At 34.9% G+C, this 23,534-nt stretch overlaps 1 protein-coding gene across 1 annotated transcript in view; it reads right to left on the bottom strand.

Annotated features, from left to right (window-relative positions):
- Positions 1-23,534, bottom strand: part of FBXL17 (F-box and leucine rich repeat protein 17) — a 279,309-nt gene that overhangs the window by 87,552 nt on the left and 168,223 nt on the right. Inside the window, exon 7 of the mRNA XM_059492832.1 lies at positions 4,954-5,030. Within this exon, the coding sequence (XP_059348815.1) occupies positions 4,954-5,030 (77 nt within the window). The remainder of the gene's footprint in view (positions 1-4,953; positions 5,031-23,534) is intronic.

Genomic DNA, 23,534 nt, shown 5'->3' with positions numbered 1-23,534 from the left:
GAAAGCTTATGTATCGTAAGTATTTAAACATTAGAATTTAATAGTAGCTAGGGAAACTACTTTAACATTTTTAGTGGTATCTCACTTCTCAGAAAAGCATCCATAATCCAGTTATGAAAAATAAATGCAAGTTATACTTACGTTTTTTTCTTGTGACAATTGGACTTGATTCAGTATAAATGCTATCTTATTCCTCCAGACTTCTACTTGTAACAGCTATGCCTTATCTATAACATTTTAATATAAAAACTATATAATTCCATTATGGTTTGTTGAAACTCATTTTTCTGCTTCAGCAAACACCCTCAGCAGAAGAAAAACCCTTAAAAAAACCCCATGTGTCTTCACAGACACTAAATGCATCATTAAATGTTGAAAACAGGCAATATGAAAAAGGAATTTTAGAAAAAAAAAAAGACTACATATCTAGAGAGCTCTTTTTCAATACTCAGAATCCTAGAGTTTTCAGCAAAAGACCACAGTTCATCTCAGCTCCTTGTGCCAAGCATTTCTTCTGAAAAGCTTTGTGCAATTTCTTTACATTTAGAAATAGAGATTTTTTAAGTTACGCAAAATCCAGACCTACTAGGTAATGGAAATTCTACAATACAACTATGAAGTTAACTGTCATCTTCTGCAGGTTACTCAACAGGCAACACCGTGAGATAAATTTATTCCCCACACTCTGCTAACCACACTCTTAGTAATAACTATTTAGGCACTTTGTTTCTTCAGAAAATTCTTCAGTGATTTTACAAGGCACAGCCGTACAAAGCACTGGATTTGAACACTTCTTTTCAAACATTTTTCAAAGTTTACTTCTTTAGGAGTCTATTTTTTGGAGTGGTGGTGTTTGGATTTGCCTTTTTCCCTTCCCTGTGTTCTGTTACTGGAAGTCTACCATTTAAAGCTTGAAATTATTTTCTGCACCTAGAGAGGAAACACTGGTCTGACTGCTTTTCTAAAGTGGAAGTAAAGCATTAGACTTGTATATTTCACTACTGAAAAGAATGTGATTATAAAGTAATTCTTAGTAAATATACACTTAGCATTACTGCAAGACCCTTAAAACATCTACTCCTGTTTCACAGGCTAATTTCATTGAATCTTTTCATCTTTGAACAAAAAAATCTCACTTTTGTGTTTCAGAGTGCATAGCACTCTGGACTACTACAAACTTGATAAGTAATAATTTACTTAAAACAAATTCCCAGCACTAAGGATATCAATAAAACCCAGAACTAGAGCGTAAAATTGAAGAGACAGTTACACAATTCTGTGTGTGCTTGCTGCTCTACCTCACCACTCTGCATCTTCACATCAACCTAATTCATTTGACACACAGTCTCCCCACAGCTGAGAAAATCCCGCTTCCTTACCAGCTCTTAGGAAAAGCTTAAATACAAAAACCGCTATGTTTAAGTAAAGTTAAGGTTGTGACACAAATCAACAAAAGGCAGGAAATTCAAAGATAATACTGACAATCCATGCTTAATTCATGATTGCCTAACAAAAGGGGGAAACATAATGAGGAACTAATGTTTAGCTTTAACTTCACTCTGTCTATGCTCTTGGGCATATAGGTGTTTACCTCAAAGATTATAGTAATTCAGTCTGTCCTGAAAGTCTAGATGTGTTCTAGTGATTATTTAGCATTTAAAAATGTGTTGGATGTAAAGAAATTTTTAAACCAATTGTCAATGTTCTAGCATGCAACACTCCAACAGATGTCATTAATTAGAAATACATCTTGAGAAAATTATGGTAGACCTAAAAATGGATATAATAACATAATTTCTTTCAGAAGTAAACAAAACACATTTTTTTTGTATACAAAAATACAAAATCATTCATTTTGGAATGTAACATTAAATAAAGAATGCTTTTTTGTCTCATCAGCTCTCAGTATGTATACATACTTCAATTCCTGTTTGAATCCTAATCTCTCTGTATACTACAAAGAGTATTTTTCTGGTCAGAAAAATGCCAGAGAACTTAGTGCCACCAATGGATACATTATTAAAGTGTAGCAGTTTTTATTTAATCTTTTAGGCTTCCAAATAAAATGTAGTTATTTTAGTGCACTTTAAAAATACTAATGACATTAAAAAACCATGTATAGCTTTGTATACTATCTATCCTGTGCAGAAATTAGGAAAACAAAAGAACGAAATTAATAAAATGGCAAAGATTGCACTTCACAGCCTTCTCTAGAGGACATGAAATTACCTCACACATACATACCTTATTGAGTTAATTGAAGGAAACCAATAACAGCTTTTGCTGTAATTGTTTTCTTTATTTACTGAAGTTATTATTGATAAATTATTGTATCAAATGGTTAAAATTTTTCCTGGAAATTAGCACTATTACATTTTTTTTTCCAGCTGAGTTACTAAGCAATTATGATCTTGTACCAAACATCAAAATTCTGCTAACTTTCGTAGCATAAAAAACCTGCCACTGAACAGTTTCAAAGAGGGCTTTCAAAATCCTGCATCTGCACAAACCTGGTGTCAAGATTTTCATTATCAAAGCAAGGACAACTCTGTGTTTCACCCTCAGGATTATCAAAAACAAAGCATGGTTGCACAGGACAATGTGCTCTCACCGAGTCACAGCCTCACAGACCTCAGACACTCTCTGATGGAGCCTGAAGAACTGCATAAGTGGTTAAGTCTTTGCAAGACCATGGGACACCACCTTAAAGGCTCCCTGAGAAGTCAGGTACATGCTCCCCAGCTGATTCCCTCTACTGAGGACATGAGGGCCTCAAAAGCCTCTGACAAAGTGCAGCTGCTCTTCTCCCTTGGAGAAGAGAGACAGATCCTTTGATAAAGGGGGTTCAAAAATGAACAGAGCTCACAACATTGTAAGGTGCTCACTTTTTAACTTACCAGCAATCAAAGCAAATGTGAGAAAATCTTTTACTCAATTGCCAGAAAATAAATGAGAAAAGGGTGATGCCTGGCTCAACCCTACAACACTCTTGTTTACCTGATAAACATTCACTAAATATCACATATATAATCTAAGGCAAAATCTTGACTTCCTTAGAAACCATGAATTATGCTTATAAATTCTACTTTGTTACGGTTTGTTTTGCATTTTCAGCTCATATTAAAATCAGAATTTATTTGTCAGGTTGGCATGCTGAGACATGCTGAAGATTATCATGCTAATCAATTAGTCAATAATGTATCAAAAATCAGTCAGTATCTCAGCTGTTACACTGGATCCTTAATAGCAAAAATAGTTGAATTTTTAAGCAATTGTACAGCTTAGTAGCAATGGTATCAACAGAAAATATTCTCAAATTCTCAGTAACTGAGTACAATGATACTAAGTGACTGCAGATTACAACATGATAGTGACAGATGGGCCTAAGTATACAGAAGAGAAGCTGAGGTTGGATAGGGCTAATCACCCAAATGCAACAATTCTTTTCTACTCATTCATTCTCTGAAACACACCTTCTGCCTTCCGTGCGCCTACAGACACTTCCTTTTCTCTCTCTTTATTCTTTCATAAGCAAGGTTTTCTTTCTCCTAGGTTTCTTTGCTTCACTTTTTCAGTTGTTTCCCTACTTTTGGGAAAAATCATGTTTTCCTCTGAGTAACTGTAGTGAATGAAGGGTGAAATCAGTTTGAGAAATTATTGATCCTCAAGACATGGATTCCATTATGCCCATGATAACTCTTCCACATGTGTTGTCAGAGTCAGAAGGGACAAAAGCAGGGCCTGCAGATCTGCAGTACAAAGACAGAATAGACAGGTCTGCCTTCAGACCCTGTCCTGCTCCTCTCACCCTTCAGCAGGACAAGAAGCACCTTCATTATAATCACCTTGTGCTCTACAGACAATTTCCTTCCCTGAATTTCCACAAGACATTTCACAAATTCAGAAATTCATCTCGGACAAGCGGTGAGAAAATCCATTTTCAAGTCTGACAATGCCTGTTCTGCCCATGGAAGTACAAACAGCAGCAGACCAGAGGAAAGGGCAGTAAAGGCCTGTATTCCCTCTCCTCTGCCATGCTCAAAGCTCTGCAGCTGCAGCAGCTGCATGGTGGCCTCATCTTCCTATACTCCATACATAAGGTGAGCAGAACTCTGCAGAACAACATACACTTGAATGCACAATACAAACCCCAGTGAAGTGCAGAATTTGAAAAGGAAAATACAAGAATGAGTTTGTGACTACTGGAATGGTAATTTATCACTTCGACATAGTAATTCTTTATTAAAATCTAAGCAGTGTGAAGTTTAAAAAAAATCAGCAAGCCTAAAATGAACATCTCAAATACACAGTTTGTAAATCCTACTGAAATTTAGGCATGTAAGTGGGAGATAGACATTTGAGAATCTGGCCCTCTGGCAAAAAATAATTGTCTTATTTAAGGTCAGTATCTTATTTGAAAAAGCAAAGCAGCCTTTCCAAACAAGCATTAGAAGATTTCCTATTCTAAATAAAAAATCTGTCCTTCTATGTGGCCTATCAGAGAGGACATTTAATTCTAAGATGCTCCTCTATTTTACCATAACAGCATTTTTAACAGACCATCAACCTCATTCAAATTTTTTACAACAGGTGACCAATCTACATTTTTGCTTGCTTAGTTATGCTTTTACAGCATCTAGAAACACACATATATTTTTTGATTTTCTCTCAAATGTTCTCCTGGTCTCCAGGACTATTCAAAGGGGATGCTACCCAGTCTGCCCAGTAATTGCCAATTCTATAAGGATTATTTGCAGCAAATATATACACTGAATTTCATACTCCCAACCACAGATATTTTTAAGCAAGTCAAACACTTTTTATAAATTTCCTATTTTTATGGGTAAAGGTTTTGAAAATTTTTATCTCTACATTTCCAACACTTTTGATAACAGTCACTGTGAACTCCAGTTCAATCTTCACAAAAAATAAAGATACAGGTATATTACATACCATAGTCTGTGATCTTACAGGATACTAAATACAGTTCTTTCAGGTTCCGTCCCTCTCTGGCAATCACCTCCACACATCTGGAAGACACGGTAAAATTACTGTTATTAGGCAGTAAATCACTTTTAAATATCAAGAGTACAATCCACAGATAAAATGTACTGTATCTCAGTTTCTTAATTTTGCAAATGGATCCATACATTTTACTGGAAATGAATATGGCTACATGTTTACACTACAGAAAAATATTATATTAAATTGAATCCCTTTATATGGATATTCCCCCAGGTCTCTGAATATGAGTTTCTCAAAACGTACAGACAAGCACTTTGGAAAAATACACAAATGTGAATTCCCATTTCTTTATCACTTTGGCAAGTTTCTGTTGCAAATTTTAAGCTTTGACAGCTTTCTTTAAGGGAAGAACTATAAATGCACTATAATGAGGACAAAATATAATAAATTGTAATTTCAAATTCATGTTTGTATTTCTTCAGTGATTACTGCATGAGTCAGCATTCATCAGGTCATGAAATGCTACACGATCATGGTGTTCTAACACATTGCTGGAGAACTTGTATAGATGAGAAAACAGCTCATTCACTTGCCTTATCATAACTGTGAAGAATATGCAATGAAACATAGAGGTTTTATGTTATTCTTGCTGTTTGATTTTTGCAAACACGAAAATGAATATGAATTAATTAATGAAATTAAATAGGAGCTTATGCTGTACCTGTAACCAAGCCTATATTACAATACTATGTTTCCAAGTGCAGTGTGTATAACCTACCACTCAGTAATCACAGAATCATAAAATACATTTTCAATCCTATTAATGTAGATCAGTTGTTTGTTAGATCAGCTAGCATGACTATTGTGCTATTTTCTACACAGATACATTTTTAAAAGTGTATTTTACTAGATGAATTGTAGGAATTTCTTCTGATCCAATATATTCGACTTTAATTTTCAGGTCAATTACCCAATCACTTACTCTGACACTTAAATCAACCCTTGAACAGTACAAAAAACTAATTTACTTGCCAATTTCTAAGAAAATAAGTATTGCTGAATTTGTCATACTTTTGAAAGATACACCTAAATCCTCAGGGACCTTTTTCTTTCATTTACCATCTCCAATAGATTATCTCCTAATCTGATTTAACTGTTCATGCTGGCAATTTTAGACTTTAAAGGCAACCACCTAATTCTTACAGGTTACAATAAGGCAATAACTAAACAACAGCCCTTATACCCATTTGTCCTCTCCCTGATTCCTTCTTCTAAAAAGTACAATGAAAATGAAATACTACACATAAACATCACATTTCTGACAGAGTACCTTAATAACAGTTTCTTTAACACTACTGTAAACATTCACCCCTGAAAAATTGTGAGAGACTAATATTTAGAAATTTTTTGCAATTCTTATCATTAGGTAAAGGTTATCTTCCATCATGAATACACAAAGAAAAGAAATATTTACACCAGGACTATGCTTTTTTGGTACAAGATAACCTCAGAACAACATATTTTCCTAAAATATGGTAAGATTTAGAGCACTAAACACATTCTTTATACATGAAAAATTTCTTCTGTTCCTGTCAGACACAGTTTTGAAGAACATACTAATCTTTGTTACCTGGCTTATTAAAATAACTAAACCATGAGAAAATATTTTTATTATTAATTCCAGAAAAATACTTCATAATAATGAGATTTTATTGCTATTACTAGGAATATGAATAAAAGGAAAATCATTATCATGTATTTCATTAGTGCTATTTTCATTAGGCATTTCAGCAAACAAGACACAATCAAAAATCAATGGACACTGAGGTTAAAATAAGTTTTTATAATCAAATATATCATTTAGTAAAGCAATCATATTATGAAACCTTCTTACCCTTGGATAAAATTTCTGAACCTAAAAAATATTTTGTAAACTATATGAAATGAATCTAAGGGTTTTCAAATGATTTTTGCTAATTAGTTGTCACTAAGAGACAACTAATATAACAAAAATGAAGTACGGCAATCAGTGGCTAAAAATACCACCACAAGGCAGTCAAAATTATATAAAAGACTAACTAATTTTCTCTACAACTTCAATTGCACACCTTTTCAATCAGTCAGAGTCAAAGTTATATTATCTGCACAAATGCAGAAGCACTTGACTGTGTGGTTCTTAGAAAAGTATCCCTTAATACTTCCAGATAGTGTCAGCTCTAAGGGTTAAAGCTTTTTCAAGTGGCTTGAGTGACTCCAGTCCTGCTCTCAGTGACATCTTGGAGTCTGAATTAAATAGTCTTCACCTTTTTCCTACTAGGAAAAGAAAATCTTCACAGTCTTCAGCTGTATCAACTGAAGAGGCAAATACCCCACCAAAATATAAAAAGAAAAAAGGCTAAAAAAATGGTGCTTTGAATACTGCATTTCTTCATGTTTTTTGACAATATGAAAACTATCTAATATCTAGAAGAATAAGGTAATGGCACATCTAGTTTGGAGAAAAAATTATATATAGCTAAATATTTAATTGAATTTATGTGCTTTTGTGTGCTTACTATACCTTGCATAAGTCAATCTAATTCCAGTTTTAATTTCTATTACCCTTTCTATAGATCATACTCATGTACATCAACCTTCAGAGACAGGAGAAACACTTAATATTGCCTTATTTGCCTCTGCTGTACAGACAGTCACACAATACATAATAGCTTGTGAAAACTGACTTCTTTACAACATAAGGAAAAATAAGAGTAGTTGTGTATTTATTGCTTTTACCTTTTAATCTTTGTTAAACATGACAGCAAAGAAAAAGGTTAACAGAAAAAAATCAAATTAACCTTTTCTAGAAAGCAAGGATCATCTTAATTCTGTTGCAATAATCCATCAAAATGATGTCAGATTATTGTTATATCTATCTTTGAAAGTATTTATATTTATGATGTTGCTGAATTAGACAACAAAGAAGCCTACCCTAAAAAAAAAAAAAAAAAAAGAAAGAAACATAACAAACCAGAATTATACTGGTAAAAAAAATGAAGAAAAGTTATTATTTAAAGCTGTGGCAAATTTCAGAAGTGAGCACACCAGAAAACTGAGCCCCATAAAACTATCCCCTCTCTGTCAGGGACTTAACATGGACATGGTTGCAACAGTTGTGTGTCAACACTGAGAGAATTTCTTAAATTTTTTCACCCAACACTGCTGAGCAGGCCTTTATCAACTGTACTAAACAAATTAAAATATAAACACTCGTCCAGAAAGAAAAGAGATTTTTACACTCAAAATAACTTATTACCAAAAATGAGCCAAGGAATAAAGAAATAAAACTATAGAGCTTTGCTAATACACGTCTGGATCAGAGCTAGCCAATGTCAAAATCTTTTCACTTACTACTTTGCAAATGAGTATCATTTAGAACTATGTGACACATTAAAATATCAAAACAGAGAACATGAAAAATTTTAGGAAGACACTGTTTATTTATTAAACCTGAAAATATTATCCAATAAATGCTTACAGCAAGTTTTCCCTAGATCCACTCAATAGTTTATGAACGCTGTTCTCTGACAGACTGTTGGGCAATTCAGTTTTATTGCATTTGATTTCGAAAGTAAGAAATTAACATAACATACTGTGAAATTTACAGTGCTATCAGGAGCAAGAAAAAGGCAAAAAGCGCAAACTGGTTTGACGTAAACCAGTCAATCAAACAATAATATGAAATAAAGAATATAACTAAAAATGTACCCACATACTGTCAATTCAAAGTAGAGTTACAAGACCACAGAAGTCTGCAAGATAACTGGAAAGGTAAGATAACTGAGCACTATGATGTTGAACATATCCACACTGAAAACACCCCAAAATTCATGACATTCAGAGACTAATAAACCTAAGACTGCCTCTTACGGTTTCAGTTTTTTAAGATGTCTTTCTACTTTGAAAACTAAAAAAAATATCAAGGTAAAAACAACATAACTTCAATGTTGCTCAACTTTTAAGAATTGCTATCAGGAGAAAACTCTCCATCTGGGTTACAGAAACTACAGAATTTTATCCACTCATGTGTACTTGTGTATACTGCTCTTGCCACCTGGTCTGTAGACATGAAAAATTACTTAGGTCTAAAAAGAGTTACTGGGATAAAGCTTCTCTGCCAACACGTCTCTTTGAAAGTCATAAAACTGCATGACTGAAACAAAGATATGTCTACCAGCAACTTCAAATTTAAGCCCATATTCTTGGTAACTTCACACATATAAATACATGCAATGATTTCTGAGAGTCAAGATTTATGACTTCCCAAAACTTAAGAGTTTAAAAATAATAAAAAAACTCTAACAGACTAGAAAAATAAGCAATCTGAAACCCTGTAATTTTTCTTCTCTTAGCCAATTGATCCTACACTCTTTGCCCTGAGTGAAAGTTTAAGGTTAATGAAGTAAACTGCAAGATTCTACCTGTATGATAACACAGATCCTTAAGTTATGAAAAATTATTGTATTAATATATGTGTATGTATGTGTGTGTGCATATGTATTTTATATATATGTGTGTGTGTTTGTATACAAAAATAGAGCTATTATATTTCTGATCTAAATCTGAAAACATTGGAAAATTGTATTTGTGGCAACTGAAAGGAGCTAATGATAAAATATGAGCACAGTGTATGTCGAGTGAGTAGTCCAGGGAGACCTTGTTACAGTCTGAGACTCCTCAGCCCTGAGCGGAGCTAATTGGAGTTGCCAATTACTGGTTATGAGTCTACAGTTTGAGGGAGTGAGTGAGCTTCACCCACAAAAGAAGTATAAAACCCCCAAAACATTAGCATACCACCTTGGAAAGGTTCAAAATTAATATCAGACTACTTGCAAGTCTTCTCTGGTATTTGACTGTGTTTGTCTCTAAGCAGTCAAGTGAATACCTTGCTATTCCTCAAATCATAACCAACAGCACTACTGGGAAGCAAGAGGGAGCTAGGAAAGAACAAGAACACTAAAACATGCCATGGAAACCATAAACCTCTCATGAAGAAATATATTATGCTCCCAAAAAATTAGCATTTCAAGCATTAAATTCAGGCAGAAAAAATTAGCTGCACATGAAATAACACTCAAAGCCATTGGTTTTGATGACTTAGGTATTCTAATGGAAAGCCATAATATAATAACCAAATCTCTCCTGTAACAAAACCAAATCTCTGACCACAGAAGCACATATAGTCTTAAGACACTGATGTAATCTGAGGCCCATTGCACTAGGAAAGAATAATTTAAAGGCTAAACCAGTGAAAATACTAACATTTTACTGACAGATCTATAAACCCTTGTAAAACATCGTAACAATAAATGATGAAGTTAATACCCTGATGGGCACATATTCTTGGTTCAGGATTCTCTTTCATTGATCGTTTCATTTGCATTATGAACAACAGATCTCTTCCAATGTATGTTTTCTAATAATTTATACTAATAAGAAGTATGATTTTTACTTGTTTTTCAGTTACCCTTGTACACAGCTGTAACTGCCATTTTTGAATCATATTTAAAATACATGTTTTAAAATGATTTTTCATTTTAAGACCAAGAACCGTATCTAAAAGAAACAATATTAACTACAGAGACAGCAAAACAGGATAAGACTTGTTATCAAAAGCACAAGAATTTGAAATGCACTTTTTGTCTGGAACCAATATGCAAAGTGTCACTAGTTATACAATTAAACAGCAATTATCTTAGAGAGGTCATTAAGTTGTGATTAGCAGGGAGGCATTCTTTAGAAAAATCAATGTTATTTAAAATAAGGTTTGCTGAACAGATTTGCCACTTACAGTACAGGAAAACAGACAAGATTTTTTTTTCATGCTGGAGCTGATAAAAAAACCAAGGTGAGGGCAGCCAAGTCCCACAGGTCTGCTTGTGCTCTGAGCTAGCCAGGTGTGTGCAAGCTCCAATCAGAGAGCTACACAGCTGATAAATAAATCAGATTTTTGTTTAAGCTATTATGCTCTGTCTTTCAGCAATAAATATCTATTTTCAAATATTTATTAGTAGTCTTATCTAAAATTAAATGCCTCCTGTTACCCCAAATGAACATAAATCCAGCAAGCAATTAAACCAAGAAAGGAGAAATATAGAGAATTGTGTAATTCCACTATCTGACTTTGAAATGTAGTAGTATTCCAGGTGGCCTGCAGTTCTTTTCTGGCTTGTAGGAACTAGATACCATAACGGATTTAACAGAATAAACTACTAGGGGAAAAAAAATCTTACCTGGAACCCCTCATAAGTCTGATTTGCCACAGATAATCATGCTTAAATCTTGAAAAAAATTAAATGACATCCCTTACTTTTTTAAGAACTCTAAAATATTTTGGAATTCAGACTTAAATGAAAAGGCCTATCTGATACAGCACTTCAAATATAGCTTCCTACACTTATTGTGGCAACCTGTCTACTGTCATAAGGAAAACCAAGGAAGTGTTCATTACCAGCAAGCCCATGCATAATCCTTAATAAACATTGTTTTCTATTATAAAATAAGGAATATATTGTTTCTTGAACTGTTTCAGATGAGCTTTTCCACTAAAATACTGGCAAAATATTTGCATTCCTGATAAGATGCTGTTGAATTACTCTACTACAGTGGTCAATAGTTCAGAGTCCTAGTGGCCATCAGTGAGAAGTGATGTCTTTCAGAGGTCCACATTGGGATAAGTTTTATTTTATGTCTTCATTAATGACACAGACGAAGGGATCAAGTGCTCCCTGTACAAATCTGCAGATGACACCAAGCTGAGTGGTGCAGCTGACACTCCTGAGGGACAGATGCCATCCAGAGGGACCTGGACAAGCTCAAGCAGTGGCCCATGGGAATCCCATGAGGTTCAACAAGGCCAAGCTCAGGTGCTGCCCCTGGGTCAGGGCAATCCCTGGTGCCAGCCCAGGCTGGGCATGAACAGATCGAGAGCAGCCCTGCCCAGAAGGGCCTGGGGGTGCTGTGGGTGAGAGCTGGACATGAGCCAGCCATGGGCAGTGCCAGCGCAGAGAGCCAAGGGTGTCCTGGGCTGCACCCAGAGCCCCTGGGCAGCAGGGCAGGGAGGGGATTCTGCCCCTCTGCCCCGCTCTGCTGAGACCCCACCTGCAGAGCTGCCTCCAGCCCCGGGGTCCCGGCACAGGAAGGACATGGAGCTGCTGCAGAGAGGCCAGAGGAGGCACCAAGGTGATCAGGGGGATGGAGCACCTCTGCTGTGAGGGAAGGCTGAGAGGATGGGGATTGTTCAGCCTGGAGAAAAGAAGGATTTAGAGTGACCTAACTGCAGCTTTCCAGCAGTTGAAGGAGCCTCCTAAGAAAGATGGAAAGGGACTATTTACAAGGGCGTACAGAGATAGTTAGGACAAGGGGGCACAGCTTTGAAATGACAGCAAGTAGGTTCAATTTAGATATTAGGAAGAAAATCTTTACTATGAGAATGGTGAGGCACTGCAAGAGGTTGGCCAGAGAACCTGTGATTGCCCCATCCCCAGAAGTATTCAGGGCCAAATCAGATGAAGCTCTGAGAAAACTGATCTAGTGAAAAGTATTTCTGTTCATGACAGGGATGTTGGAGTGAAACAATCTTTAAGGTCAGTTCCAACCCAAGCCATTCTAAGATTTTATGATTAGTGTAGTGATGTAGAAGAGTTGCATACATAGATATTACTTCCTTACACAATGAATGTCATGGTGGCTTTTCCCGAGACAACTGTAAAGGAAACTGTCATAATGTTATCTGTTAAATACAAAAATGTGCATATTTAGAAAATAAAGAGTGCATAGTAGCTATAGACAAGATGGGTGGTTTGCAGATTGTAGGCTCTATTTTTACACAAATAAGCAAATCTTTGTGAGTTCAAACAAGAACCTTGAGGTTCTACTGCCACAGCAGTGTACAAAGAGGGTGGGGTGATATTCAGACTCTGAATGTGTGTTATGGCTGAATCTCTAGTTGATATCATTTAGTAATGATGCTGCACACAGAATCAAGCTCAGAGACAGACCACCACATATGCTGCAAATTCAGAGAAGTGCAAAGGAGAAGAGACAGTCCAAAGAAGAAAACCTTGAAGTATTGCTATAATTCTCCCTCCCAGTACAAACCACAGAAGGGGATACACTAGCTCAGTTGCACCATTTAATGCATGGGGAGATTGGGCTTTGACCAGCAGTGGATTTTTTTCTTCCTCAGGTTTTAGAGATTACATTTACCAGCTTCAGGCCTCAAGATGTTTCCTGGAGTTACAGTGGCCTCAGTTTTGAGAGATTTTATTTTTTTGTAAGTAGTCTTGTGCTATTCCATTAAGACTTAGTATAGAGTAAGAGTAAAAATAGCCCTTTTTTTTTTCAACAAAAGCTTCCAAGTTTATTATAGCAAAAGTAAGAAATGGCAACTGTACTGTCATGCTCTAACTTCCCATAATGTTCTTTGAAGTGTGCTTTTAGAATGCTTGGAAAAACTTTAAAATAGTTCCATAAAAATGAAAAAAAATTTCACCTGATATTTTGAAAATAAAATACTGTGTTTATACAGCTCTGTACTTCTTGATCTCAACCAGGAGTACACACATATGAGAGAGTATTTCACCACATTCACTGCTCTATTTTTATACCACAGGGGCTGACATATGCTTCACTGAGCTTTGCACATAGGCAGCTGATCTTATCTACTGAGATTTACCCTTTCAAACCCCTTTGCATCTCTGATTTTTTTTCTAATTAAAGAAAGAACCCCCTAACCTCTACCAGGTATTCATTAATGTACAGTTTTAAAGACTGCCTTTTCTTGAAATGACACTGCAGATCATGGTCAATGGGTCATGGGGACTGAGAATGGATTTCATCAAGTGTCTCTTCTGCTAAATTTAAAAAAACAGCAAAACCTCTGCCTCAGTTTCTCCTTTCCAAAATGGAAACATATTCCATAAATTTAGTTTTTAATGAGTTGTAAACACATGATTTAAATATTGCAAAGGTTCAGTTCTGTGTAAACATCAAGCCCCTATAAAAGTTTGATAAATATTCTCCATCCTATTAATGGGAACAGCAGTATTCCTGAGAGCTATGATCTAAATTTATAAGAGATGAACAAGGTTTACATAGGTAATTTCTTCCATTAGACAGTAGAAGAAGTGAAGTCTTTCACAGGAAATGTGGAAGCTCTCTGCAGAATAGTTTTATCATCACATCTGATATTTCTCCTCTACTGCAGAAGGACATTCAAATTTGTAGTAAATTTTTGCTTATACAGAGCAATGACAGAGAAGAAGAGGAGCCAAGATAATCAAAGAGGAAAAAAATAAAAATCAGTATTCATCATAATTCATGTTTCTTTGGAATTGATTTGGGGTCCATTATCTTTATACTTTAAGAATTACAGCAAGTTGGTAGATCTGTTACATTCATTTAATTCTGCTGAAGTTAGCAAAAACTTGATGAAAGAAAAAATCAAGTTCAATGCATTTTTGGACAAATGCTATAAAGAAGGGAGATTGAAGAATGAAGGCAATAACTGAGTTCTGCAGTTCTCCAGTCTCACCCAAAGGGCAGCATCACAGTGAAGCTCGTATGAGAAATTTGGAATACTTCATGCATAATACCTTTCTGGAAATATTTTAGTGTAAAAATTTAAGCATAGGGAAAATATCTAGGCCTGCTAAAATTTTAAAACTCTTGATTTACCATGAACTACTGTCTAAATCTTGGTAAGAATGCCAAGGTTCTTAGAACTTTCCTTTAAATTGGAAAGAATGCACTGAGATAGCAATGTCTTTAAAAACAAACAAACAAACAAACAAACAAACAAATTAAAGACAAAAAAACCCCAACCAGTTTAAAGGCAAATTCCAGAAGCTCTTCATGAAATGATAATGAATTTCTTTCCATGTGGCTGTCTGGCTAGCACTTCTGTTACTGGTACACTGCTTGGATAAAGCAACAGAAAGCAAGCTTAATGATGCTCTATTTGATTTGTATGAAGAAAAATTGCCTCCTTTTAACTCAGAGAATATACTAGCAAATATATTTATTGGAAGCTGGAAGAGCATTACGTCTTTCTATGCATCATAATCTTAATAGATTGCAAATTACCGTCTCTAAATGCAGATATTAATACCACCTAATAATGTACAAATTTCACCTAATGCTGTTCAATTCTTAAGAAGGTAACTTTTCATGCAATCTTACTGGAAAATAATCTGTCTAGAAGGAATATTAGGAATATTTTGTCCCTTCAAACTGAAGGGACAAAACATGGCAGTTTTCAATAGCTGGAAATTTCATAACTGAGCAATTATAAACACATTCAGAAATAAGTGAAGAAACATTTTTCATTCCCTCCTATCTTAGGGCCCCCTGAGTTTTGCTGATATAGTTCTGATTCTGTTAGGAATTCAGATGATTAGTAATTATTCAGTTACTGTATCATAGCATAGCTTTTAGTTTTGTAAAAGAAACATGATTTAGTTACCTGCCTGCACTTACATCTCAGTGTTGTCTCATTAGCTACCCCAAATACTATCAAATTGTTCAGAAGTAACAAATTGCCACCCAAAACAAAAGAAAAAACCTCAACTTAAAAATAAGCAGAATGATTTTGACTGAAATTGTATGAATTTGATATTTTTTTCTTCCTAATTTTTCAGAAGCATTAAAGAAACCCAATGGTACAACATCATCCTCTAGCTGAGTGCTCAGTTCAATGACGTGAGTATCTTAAAGCTTGACAGCCCAAGTTTAGATGTCTTCCCAGCAAGCCACAACTAACTTTGCACTGACACAGAACAGAAACAGTCCTGTGATTCTGTCATGGCACTTTAGCTATGACAGTGACTATTATGTTCTGCTGCAGGACAACCACAAACAACATCAAATGATTTCTTAAACTGATCCAGCCATATCCACACAAGTGTAACTGTCTAAACCATGAGAAACTGTGCAGTCAATTAAAATCTACATATTAAAAAAACCTAAGAAAATTCCTGTGTGGTGCATTTTTGCCCCTCTGAAGAGTTCAAGCAAGAATTCCATGATGCATTCATAATTCATTATATATAACTATAATTTCATAGATTTTTCTAGCAAACCAATATTTAAAAAATATATAAAATTCTATGAAATCACCTAACTGCAGATCTACCTTTCCCTGCTTTCCCATAGTAATATTATATTGCATGAAGTACTAAATTTTGTTGATAGTTAAAGCTTTCCAAACAAAAAACCCCAGGGTTTTCCTATTAATCTTAGCTCTAAAATTTGGCAGTCACTTAAACCAGGTCAAGCAGAGCTGGAATTGTCAGTCCCTCTGTGCAAGAAGTCATTTGTGTATAAAAGTAACACAGGCACATTTCCCCACTCACCAGGGGAAGTCAGGAAAAGCAAAGTAACTAGTGGGCATGCTTGATAGAAACAGTGGGGGGGGAGAAAATGTTACATATATTCCATATGTGCAACACTGAGAAATCACAGAAGGAACAATGTACAAACTAAGTTTGCTTTGACCTTTTTTAGACAGGTAAGCAACGCAGACAGCAGAGCATGCTGGGGGTCAGCTGGAGCAAGTATGTCCACTGTCCAACACAATGCTTCACATCTTTAAGAATTCAAACCAGATACCATTTGCCAAGTTGTTCTGACATCCACTGCGTTCACAATTTCTCTCACTACCACCACATTTACTGGGGTGGCAGCAAATTAGAAAAAAAAAAAAAAAAAGTAAGAAGGAATCTTTGAAGCCCATTCAGGATTTTAGTAACAAAATCTGTATTTAAAGACACCTTGTTTTCTTTACCATCCACTGTATGCTAACTTATTCACAGACTGTACTGATAACAATGATTTTAAAAGATTATGTTCTCACTCTCTTAAATTCTGATTAAATTACTAGTTTTCAAGTTTCACATGGAAGCTTCTAGTATTTCCTAAATTATTGGCAGAACAGATAAAGGAGTGGGTAACTCATTGCTAGACACAGTCTTGTAACACTTTAATTCAAATTTTTATCTTGATAAAAACCTTCTTTATAATCTTACTAACTTGTCTGTACCTATGATAGGCATGGTCAACTTGAGTTTGCATTTGTCTTTGGTTCCCAACATCCACAGAAGGACTGAAAGCTTGTTTTCTAATTGCAAGACTGGAATTTTATTAGGAGGTAAATAGTCAGCCAAAGTGATTCACAAAGCACAAGTAATGCATTCATATTGGATTAAAAGCTAAGTTTCCACCTGTTGCTCCAATTTCATTTTTTGTCTAGTACTTTCAGCAGAAGTACATAGGATGACTCTGGTTGAGAAAGAATGACCTACCCCACGGGAAAAAAAAAAGTAACATTTGTCCACAAATCATAAATGCAAAGTTTTTTGCTATGGCAAGTAGTTTGAAATCTTTAACTCCATGTACAGAATCTGAAGGTAATGGAATCAAACAATACTAGGATTCAAAGTAGCTCATTGACAGAATTAATTACCTCCAATACTGGTTACTTCAAAATGTTGACAAAATATTAAAATATTTCCTGCACCAGCTAGCATCCTAATGTGCTTATGGAGATGTGTTTTAACTAACATTTGTCTTGGACATAGCAGGAAACATATAAGTGGTGATATGGCAGGCTAAATCTTTTGCTTGAGGCCATGAAAGAAATGAATTAACATTATTTACCTGCTTGAAGACATGTATCCATTTCCTCTAAAACAAATAACTACCAAATTGTGCCCCAAAAAGCAGAATGAGACCCTTCATATTCCCATTCTAGCGAGTTGTTACACAATCGCATGAGGTTTTCATTACAGCACTTCATTAGTAAGAGGAATCCTAATGCTTTTTCTGATTTTAGCAACTTCAGGTTTAATCCTGGATTTAGAAGAGCTCACTTACTATTTCCTCCTGCTATCTGGATGAATTATTCATGTGACTAAGCTGCTTGGTATCTTTACTGCTTTTTTTTTTTTTAGAAAATTATGACAGTAGTTCAGCTTATTTCTGTCATAGTAAGACCAAGGGACGTATCGGTAAGCAGAGCTCATACACCTCAAATTCTTCTCCATTGGCTTTAATGTGATTCCCATTTCCTGTTTGACTTGTTTGTGTGGCTCTAGTTGAATTATTCACTGCACCCTAGACACCTCAAGACATGTTTCATCATGATGAAACAAAGTCTGAGCATTTTCAAATTAAATCCATCCCCACTAATCTAGAGAATAAAATTTACCTTCTCTGTGATGAAGTCTGGACAGTAATGAGACTAAATCAGTGTATCAGTTTCTATGCTAGGTGGAAGAGTAACTGGAAGTAGCAGATCATAGAAAACCAACATGACATCCTTTCCTGTGACTACATCAGTCAATTAACACCTGTCACCAGTCAACAATTCCTCAGTTCAGCAGGAGCCCAGTGCGGTCAGACAAGGCGTAGACCATCATAGGTAAAAAAACAGAGAACACATTTGTATCCAAACCTTTAGTTTGATTTCAGCCACCATCAAATTAATTTTTTAGCTACACATTGTAAAGAAGTTTTCAAAGTATTTGTTTCCTACAAAAAAATTGCTTATATATTTGAATCTCAAAACCCAAGACTTTCTGAACCTTCCAAAATTGCAAGTGGTGCAAAATGGGACTGTTTCCTAATGAAATTTTCCTGTTGTAATTTTCTTAGCTTCCAGTTACATTTTGCATTGTAAATTATGAATCTTGGCTAAAAAAAGACTAATTTCCACTGCATAATACAGTTACAAGCCCACTGTCTCAGAAAGGTACAAGGAAAAGATTTTTTAATTGAGTATTTACATTTCATTTGAATGACCTCTAGATGAGGGTTAACAACTTTTCTTAAAGATTTAGGTATTTCTGATAACATCACAGAGTCAGGTATGATCACTGCAGTGCCAAAACTTCTGAACTGTAGACTACTGAGCAAATAATAAGCGGACACAAATTTATACTAAAATTATATTATTATGTAACAGTTTGCTCTCTTTATCATATTTTTAATGCTACGTTTTTCAGATAAAGGTTAATCTATGTACTGTACATATTTCAAAGTAGAAATATTAGAACTTCAGAAATGCATTTAAAAGTATTTTAATGCATTAATATTTCTAAATAGTAACACAGATAAAAACATACTCAATACACAGTATATATGTATATTTCTACTTATGTTAATGTAGGTTTTTCCCATTTTTTGATATAAGAATATAAAATCAGTATGCAAATATTTATAAAGAAAAAAGTCTTATGAGTTATATAATTCCACCCCTTACTATCACCTGCAAACAAAGTACTGCCACCTTGTGTACATAAATTGGGCATTTTGAGCCAGTCCATAAAATGATGCTATTTTTCTCTTAGGAAGCACTCCCACAACTGTGAATACAGTATTTTGTTTAATGCCAGGGATCGACATGGTTGCAGTCACACTCTGACTACATCACAAAGAGGTGCAAGTAACATAAAAAGTTGACAAGAAATTTTTTTTTAGACTACTCCTCAATATTCATCAGAAGTAATCAATTTCAAACATGCACACCTTTCAGACACCATGACTCGGGCATTCTATGGGATATTACAATGATTAGAAGCAGTGTGAATTTTCTATACACAGCTCAGCTTGATTTCAAGATCAGATAATTAGCTATTATTAATTACTTGACAGGGTTTAAAAAACAGTAGCCCCTCTATTAAAGTGAATTTTGATTAATTTTATTTAACAATATATAAACAAAAGTTGATAATTGATAAATTACAAGAACAGAATTTCAGTGAAATGGATGCAACACAAAAGGCATCCTAAAGTAATCCATAAAACTTTGTTACAGTAATATAATGAGTAATAATCCACAATCTTCAACATGACTGAAGAAACTGAGATCATGCTAAGCACTTGCAAGTGAGACAGAGCTAACTGAAACATATGTAATCCTTCAGTTGAATCCAGATTTCAAAACCTTTCTGTCCTTTAAGATCTCTGTTAGTGTGGGAATCAAGAAACAGCCATAATTCTTGGCTACCAGTTGGCATCAGCTGTAATAATTACCACCAACTTCCAACAGATTATTCTGAACCATTCTCATTCTCTTTTAGTATAAGAAATTATGAAAACACTGTCTGTCCCTGCAAAAAATACAACAGTGATCACAGTAATCTCAGATCTTGGTTTATCGTGTGCCTCTCTTGTGCCTCTCAACTGGAGACAAAAAAATTTTTCCCTTTTCCCCTTAGCCAGTTTCTTTTTACCAGTGGTAACCTGATGATTTCTAAAATGTCTCTACTTTTCAGCATGGCTTGTCTTTGTGAGAAATGCTTGGACAAAGCCGGATAACTTTGCCTTCACTGCCACCCTCTGGGCTCCTTACTTCAAAAGTAAGACTCTGAGTCGTGGCATAGAGATTTCAGGATGGTTTGACAAGCACTATCTTGCACATATTTATTAAATATTGTACTGCCTACTTACACAGCACTTTTTTTCCTCCAAAAAGACCTCTGTCAAATGGCTTTACAGGTCTGTGGACTATATTGCAGCACAGATTTAAAACCAAGAGCAGTCAGAATAATTTTAAACCTTGAAATAAAGATAAGCCTATACTACTACAAAACCATTATATAATCTAAATGTTCACAACTGATTTATGACTGCAGATGAAAACATGTCCTGTTATTAAGAGCTTACCTTTCACATTCTTATTTCATTTACATGTATCAAAACCTCACTGAAAACAGAACATCCACAGGATTATTTTATTTTTATAATAAACATTTTTATTTTACCCAGTTACAAAATTTCATCACCATAGGTTCCCATACTAAATATATGCTTATGATACTGTTTGTGAAAATAACCGAGAAGCTCAATGTTTTTTGATTGGTTGGTTTTGGGTTTGGGGTGTTTTTTACATAAAAACAAAGAAGCAGGGTTTAACAGGAGCCTTGGACAGCAGCACAGAAAGAGCTCTTGAGATGGAACTCAGTGTCTGCATCCATTTCCTCTGGTTGTCTCAGATAATCACCGTGCGCTGTAGCATATCCCCTGACAACAAGGAAGGCAATTAAATCCCTACAAAGGTGGCTGTAGACTGAGATGGTTTGGAAGGGTTGGCAGGTAGGAGCTCCAGCTAACTGAAGAGCTGGAATGGGAACTTATTCATTCTTTTTTTTAACCATCATCTTCTTTCCCCTCCAGGGTCCACTGTGTCAACTTACACATGAGATAATTTTCATCTGTACTCATCCAGACTAATTTTGTTTAACATGTGGAAAGTTTGAAGATTACTAAGGGTGAAAATAGTGATGTTTGTCAAACACAGTGGAAAAAGGATTTTCAGATTATTTTCACACAGTGGGAGTTTTTGTTTTCTTACACAATTTGGAAAACATCGTTAACCAGGTAGATTTATTAGAAAGAGCCATAAAATAAGAATTTATATCTGCAACTAACAACAAAAAGAAAAGCTAGGCAGACAGGTAATATGTAAAGAATTAAAATTTTTATCAAGAAATTCTCCAAGTATTGAAGTAATGGAGAAAAAAACAATGCATTGCAAACATCCAAGAACTTTTAAAGTATGTTTTTCCTCTTAGCATAACAAAATAGAGTATTAGAAGAACAACAAATAAGAATATACTCCCTGGTTTATATATAACATGGCTCTAAACTTTGTTTATGCCTCATATAAAATTATTCAGAAAACCCACAAATCCCCACTCAAATAACTCTTCACAGCCTCTCAATCCAACAAGTTCAAGGAAGATAGAAGTGGCCACTAATCTTTACAAGCACTCAAGTTAGAGTCAAAGGCATATAAAGATTCTTAATAAGTTGTTCCTAAGGATTCTCAAACACTTCAGCAGTGGTCTTTGAAGACAATCACAATAATGCAATTAACAATTTATTACTATCCTTTGTAATCCCCTACAAACACACACTCTGGCATTCAACAGGAAAAAAATCAGATGAAAATAAGTAATTTTACTCTTTCCTTGAGAAGAGATATAATCCATGAAAAGCTTTCAAAACTGCAGACCCAGGTAAATAAAACAGTGTAATACATTAATCAAGTGACAAAAAAAGGAAACAAAAAAGTCTAAGACACCAGGGAAAGGTACATCTCCTAGTACAAAAACACATAAGCTAAATAAAGTTTTACATAGGAAAAACACTTAAGGAAAATAATGTTTAAAATAATGTTTTTGGAAACAGTACTCCTAAAAATCAAAGACAAAACCAAGCATTTTAAGCCATGTGCTGAATCTACCAGTCAACAACCAAATGATTACACTAGATCTTATGACTGTTGGACAAATGCAATTGCATGTATTATCAATGTAGATTTTACCCTGTAATTATGTATTACATGCATGTATTTCCTAAACATACTGTGAGGCTTTATAAAAGATTTCAGAGTTATTTAAAAGACCTTATACAGGGCAAAAAATAGCTGCTCATGAGTCTTTCAGCTTGTTATAGACACTGAGCAAAAATATGAATTAAAAAAAAATACAACACCATAAAGCAACTCCAAATTCACTGTATGTAATTCCAGTGAGAAAAAAAAAATCTACCTTTAGGGAATAATGAAAATGGATTTATAGCTCTCATAAAAAATTTGTTACAAGTTAGATATCCTGAAAACAAAAAAAATAAAGAAGACTTTTAAATATTGAATGAAGTTCTTAATACAGTAAAAGCTCATGTTTGTGGAAAGCAATTTGAGCTGAGTATTAACTCTAACATCTATGTTTCTACACGTGACTAGATTTGCAAATAGATACACAGCGCCCCAAGCATCTTTATGAATAAAGGCCAGATAAATATGTACGACAATGTATGGTCATTACATTTTTTTTTTTTGAAAATGTAAGTTGCTACACAGTAAAATAGAAGAATTTGTCAAATGTGACAAGGAGCCAAAAAAACCTCCTAAATGTGCACAAATGAGATGCAGAACTAAATTTATCTGAAGAATTTTATATGAAGTTGCCTTCCTTTTGTATTTATCTACAAGCGGGGAGCAGGCAGACAGACTTTACATTTCAGTTTGAAACTTAAAAAATTGCAGAAAAGTGTTGCATAACAGCACCCTGAGTGGGTTTTTACCATCACTCAGTTCAAAAGTAAGATTTCCTCCTAGTCCTCCAGAAAGATGTATCAACACTTCTCCAAGCCTTTCATACTGACACTCATGTTTCAGAAAACTGTAGCAGTGTTTAGTATTCACGAAAGTAGCTGAAATTCTGACTCCTAAAACATCCAACAGGAATGCAGGAAACAGAAGAAAATCAGTCCAGCCTTCCAGAATGGGTGGGAAGCTCAAAATAAATGATAGAGGCTGCTATCTGTAGCAGATCAAAGGGCTTCATGCCATGAATTAGAGGTTGCCTGCTCCATACAGATAACCCTTACATGGAAAGATAAGCATCCTTTAAAATCCCCAGGAAAAGTCAGTAAAAATCAAGATTCCAAATGAACCTCAGCACAGTGTGTATCATACGTTTAGACATGTGTCATAGCCAATAATAGTTTACTGCAGAAATAAA

Source organism: Ammospiza nelsoni, chromosome Z (genome assembly GCF_027579445.1).
Source record: "Ammospiza nelsoni isolate bAmmNel1 chromosome Z, bAmmNel1.pri, whole genome shotgun sequence".
Lineage (NCBI taxonomy): Eukaryota > Metazoa > Chordata > Aves > Passeriformes > Passerellidae > Ammospiza > Ammospiza nelsoni.
Note: the sequence above shows the minus strand (reverse complement) of the source record. Positions and strands in the feature narration are given on the sequence as shown.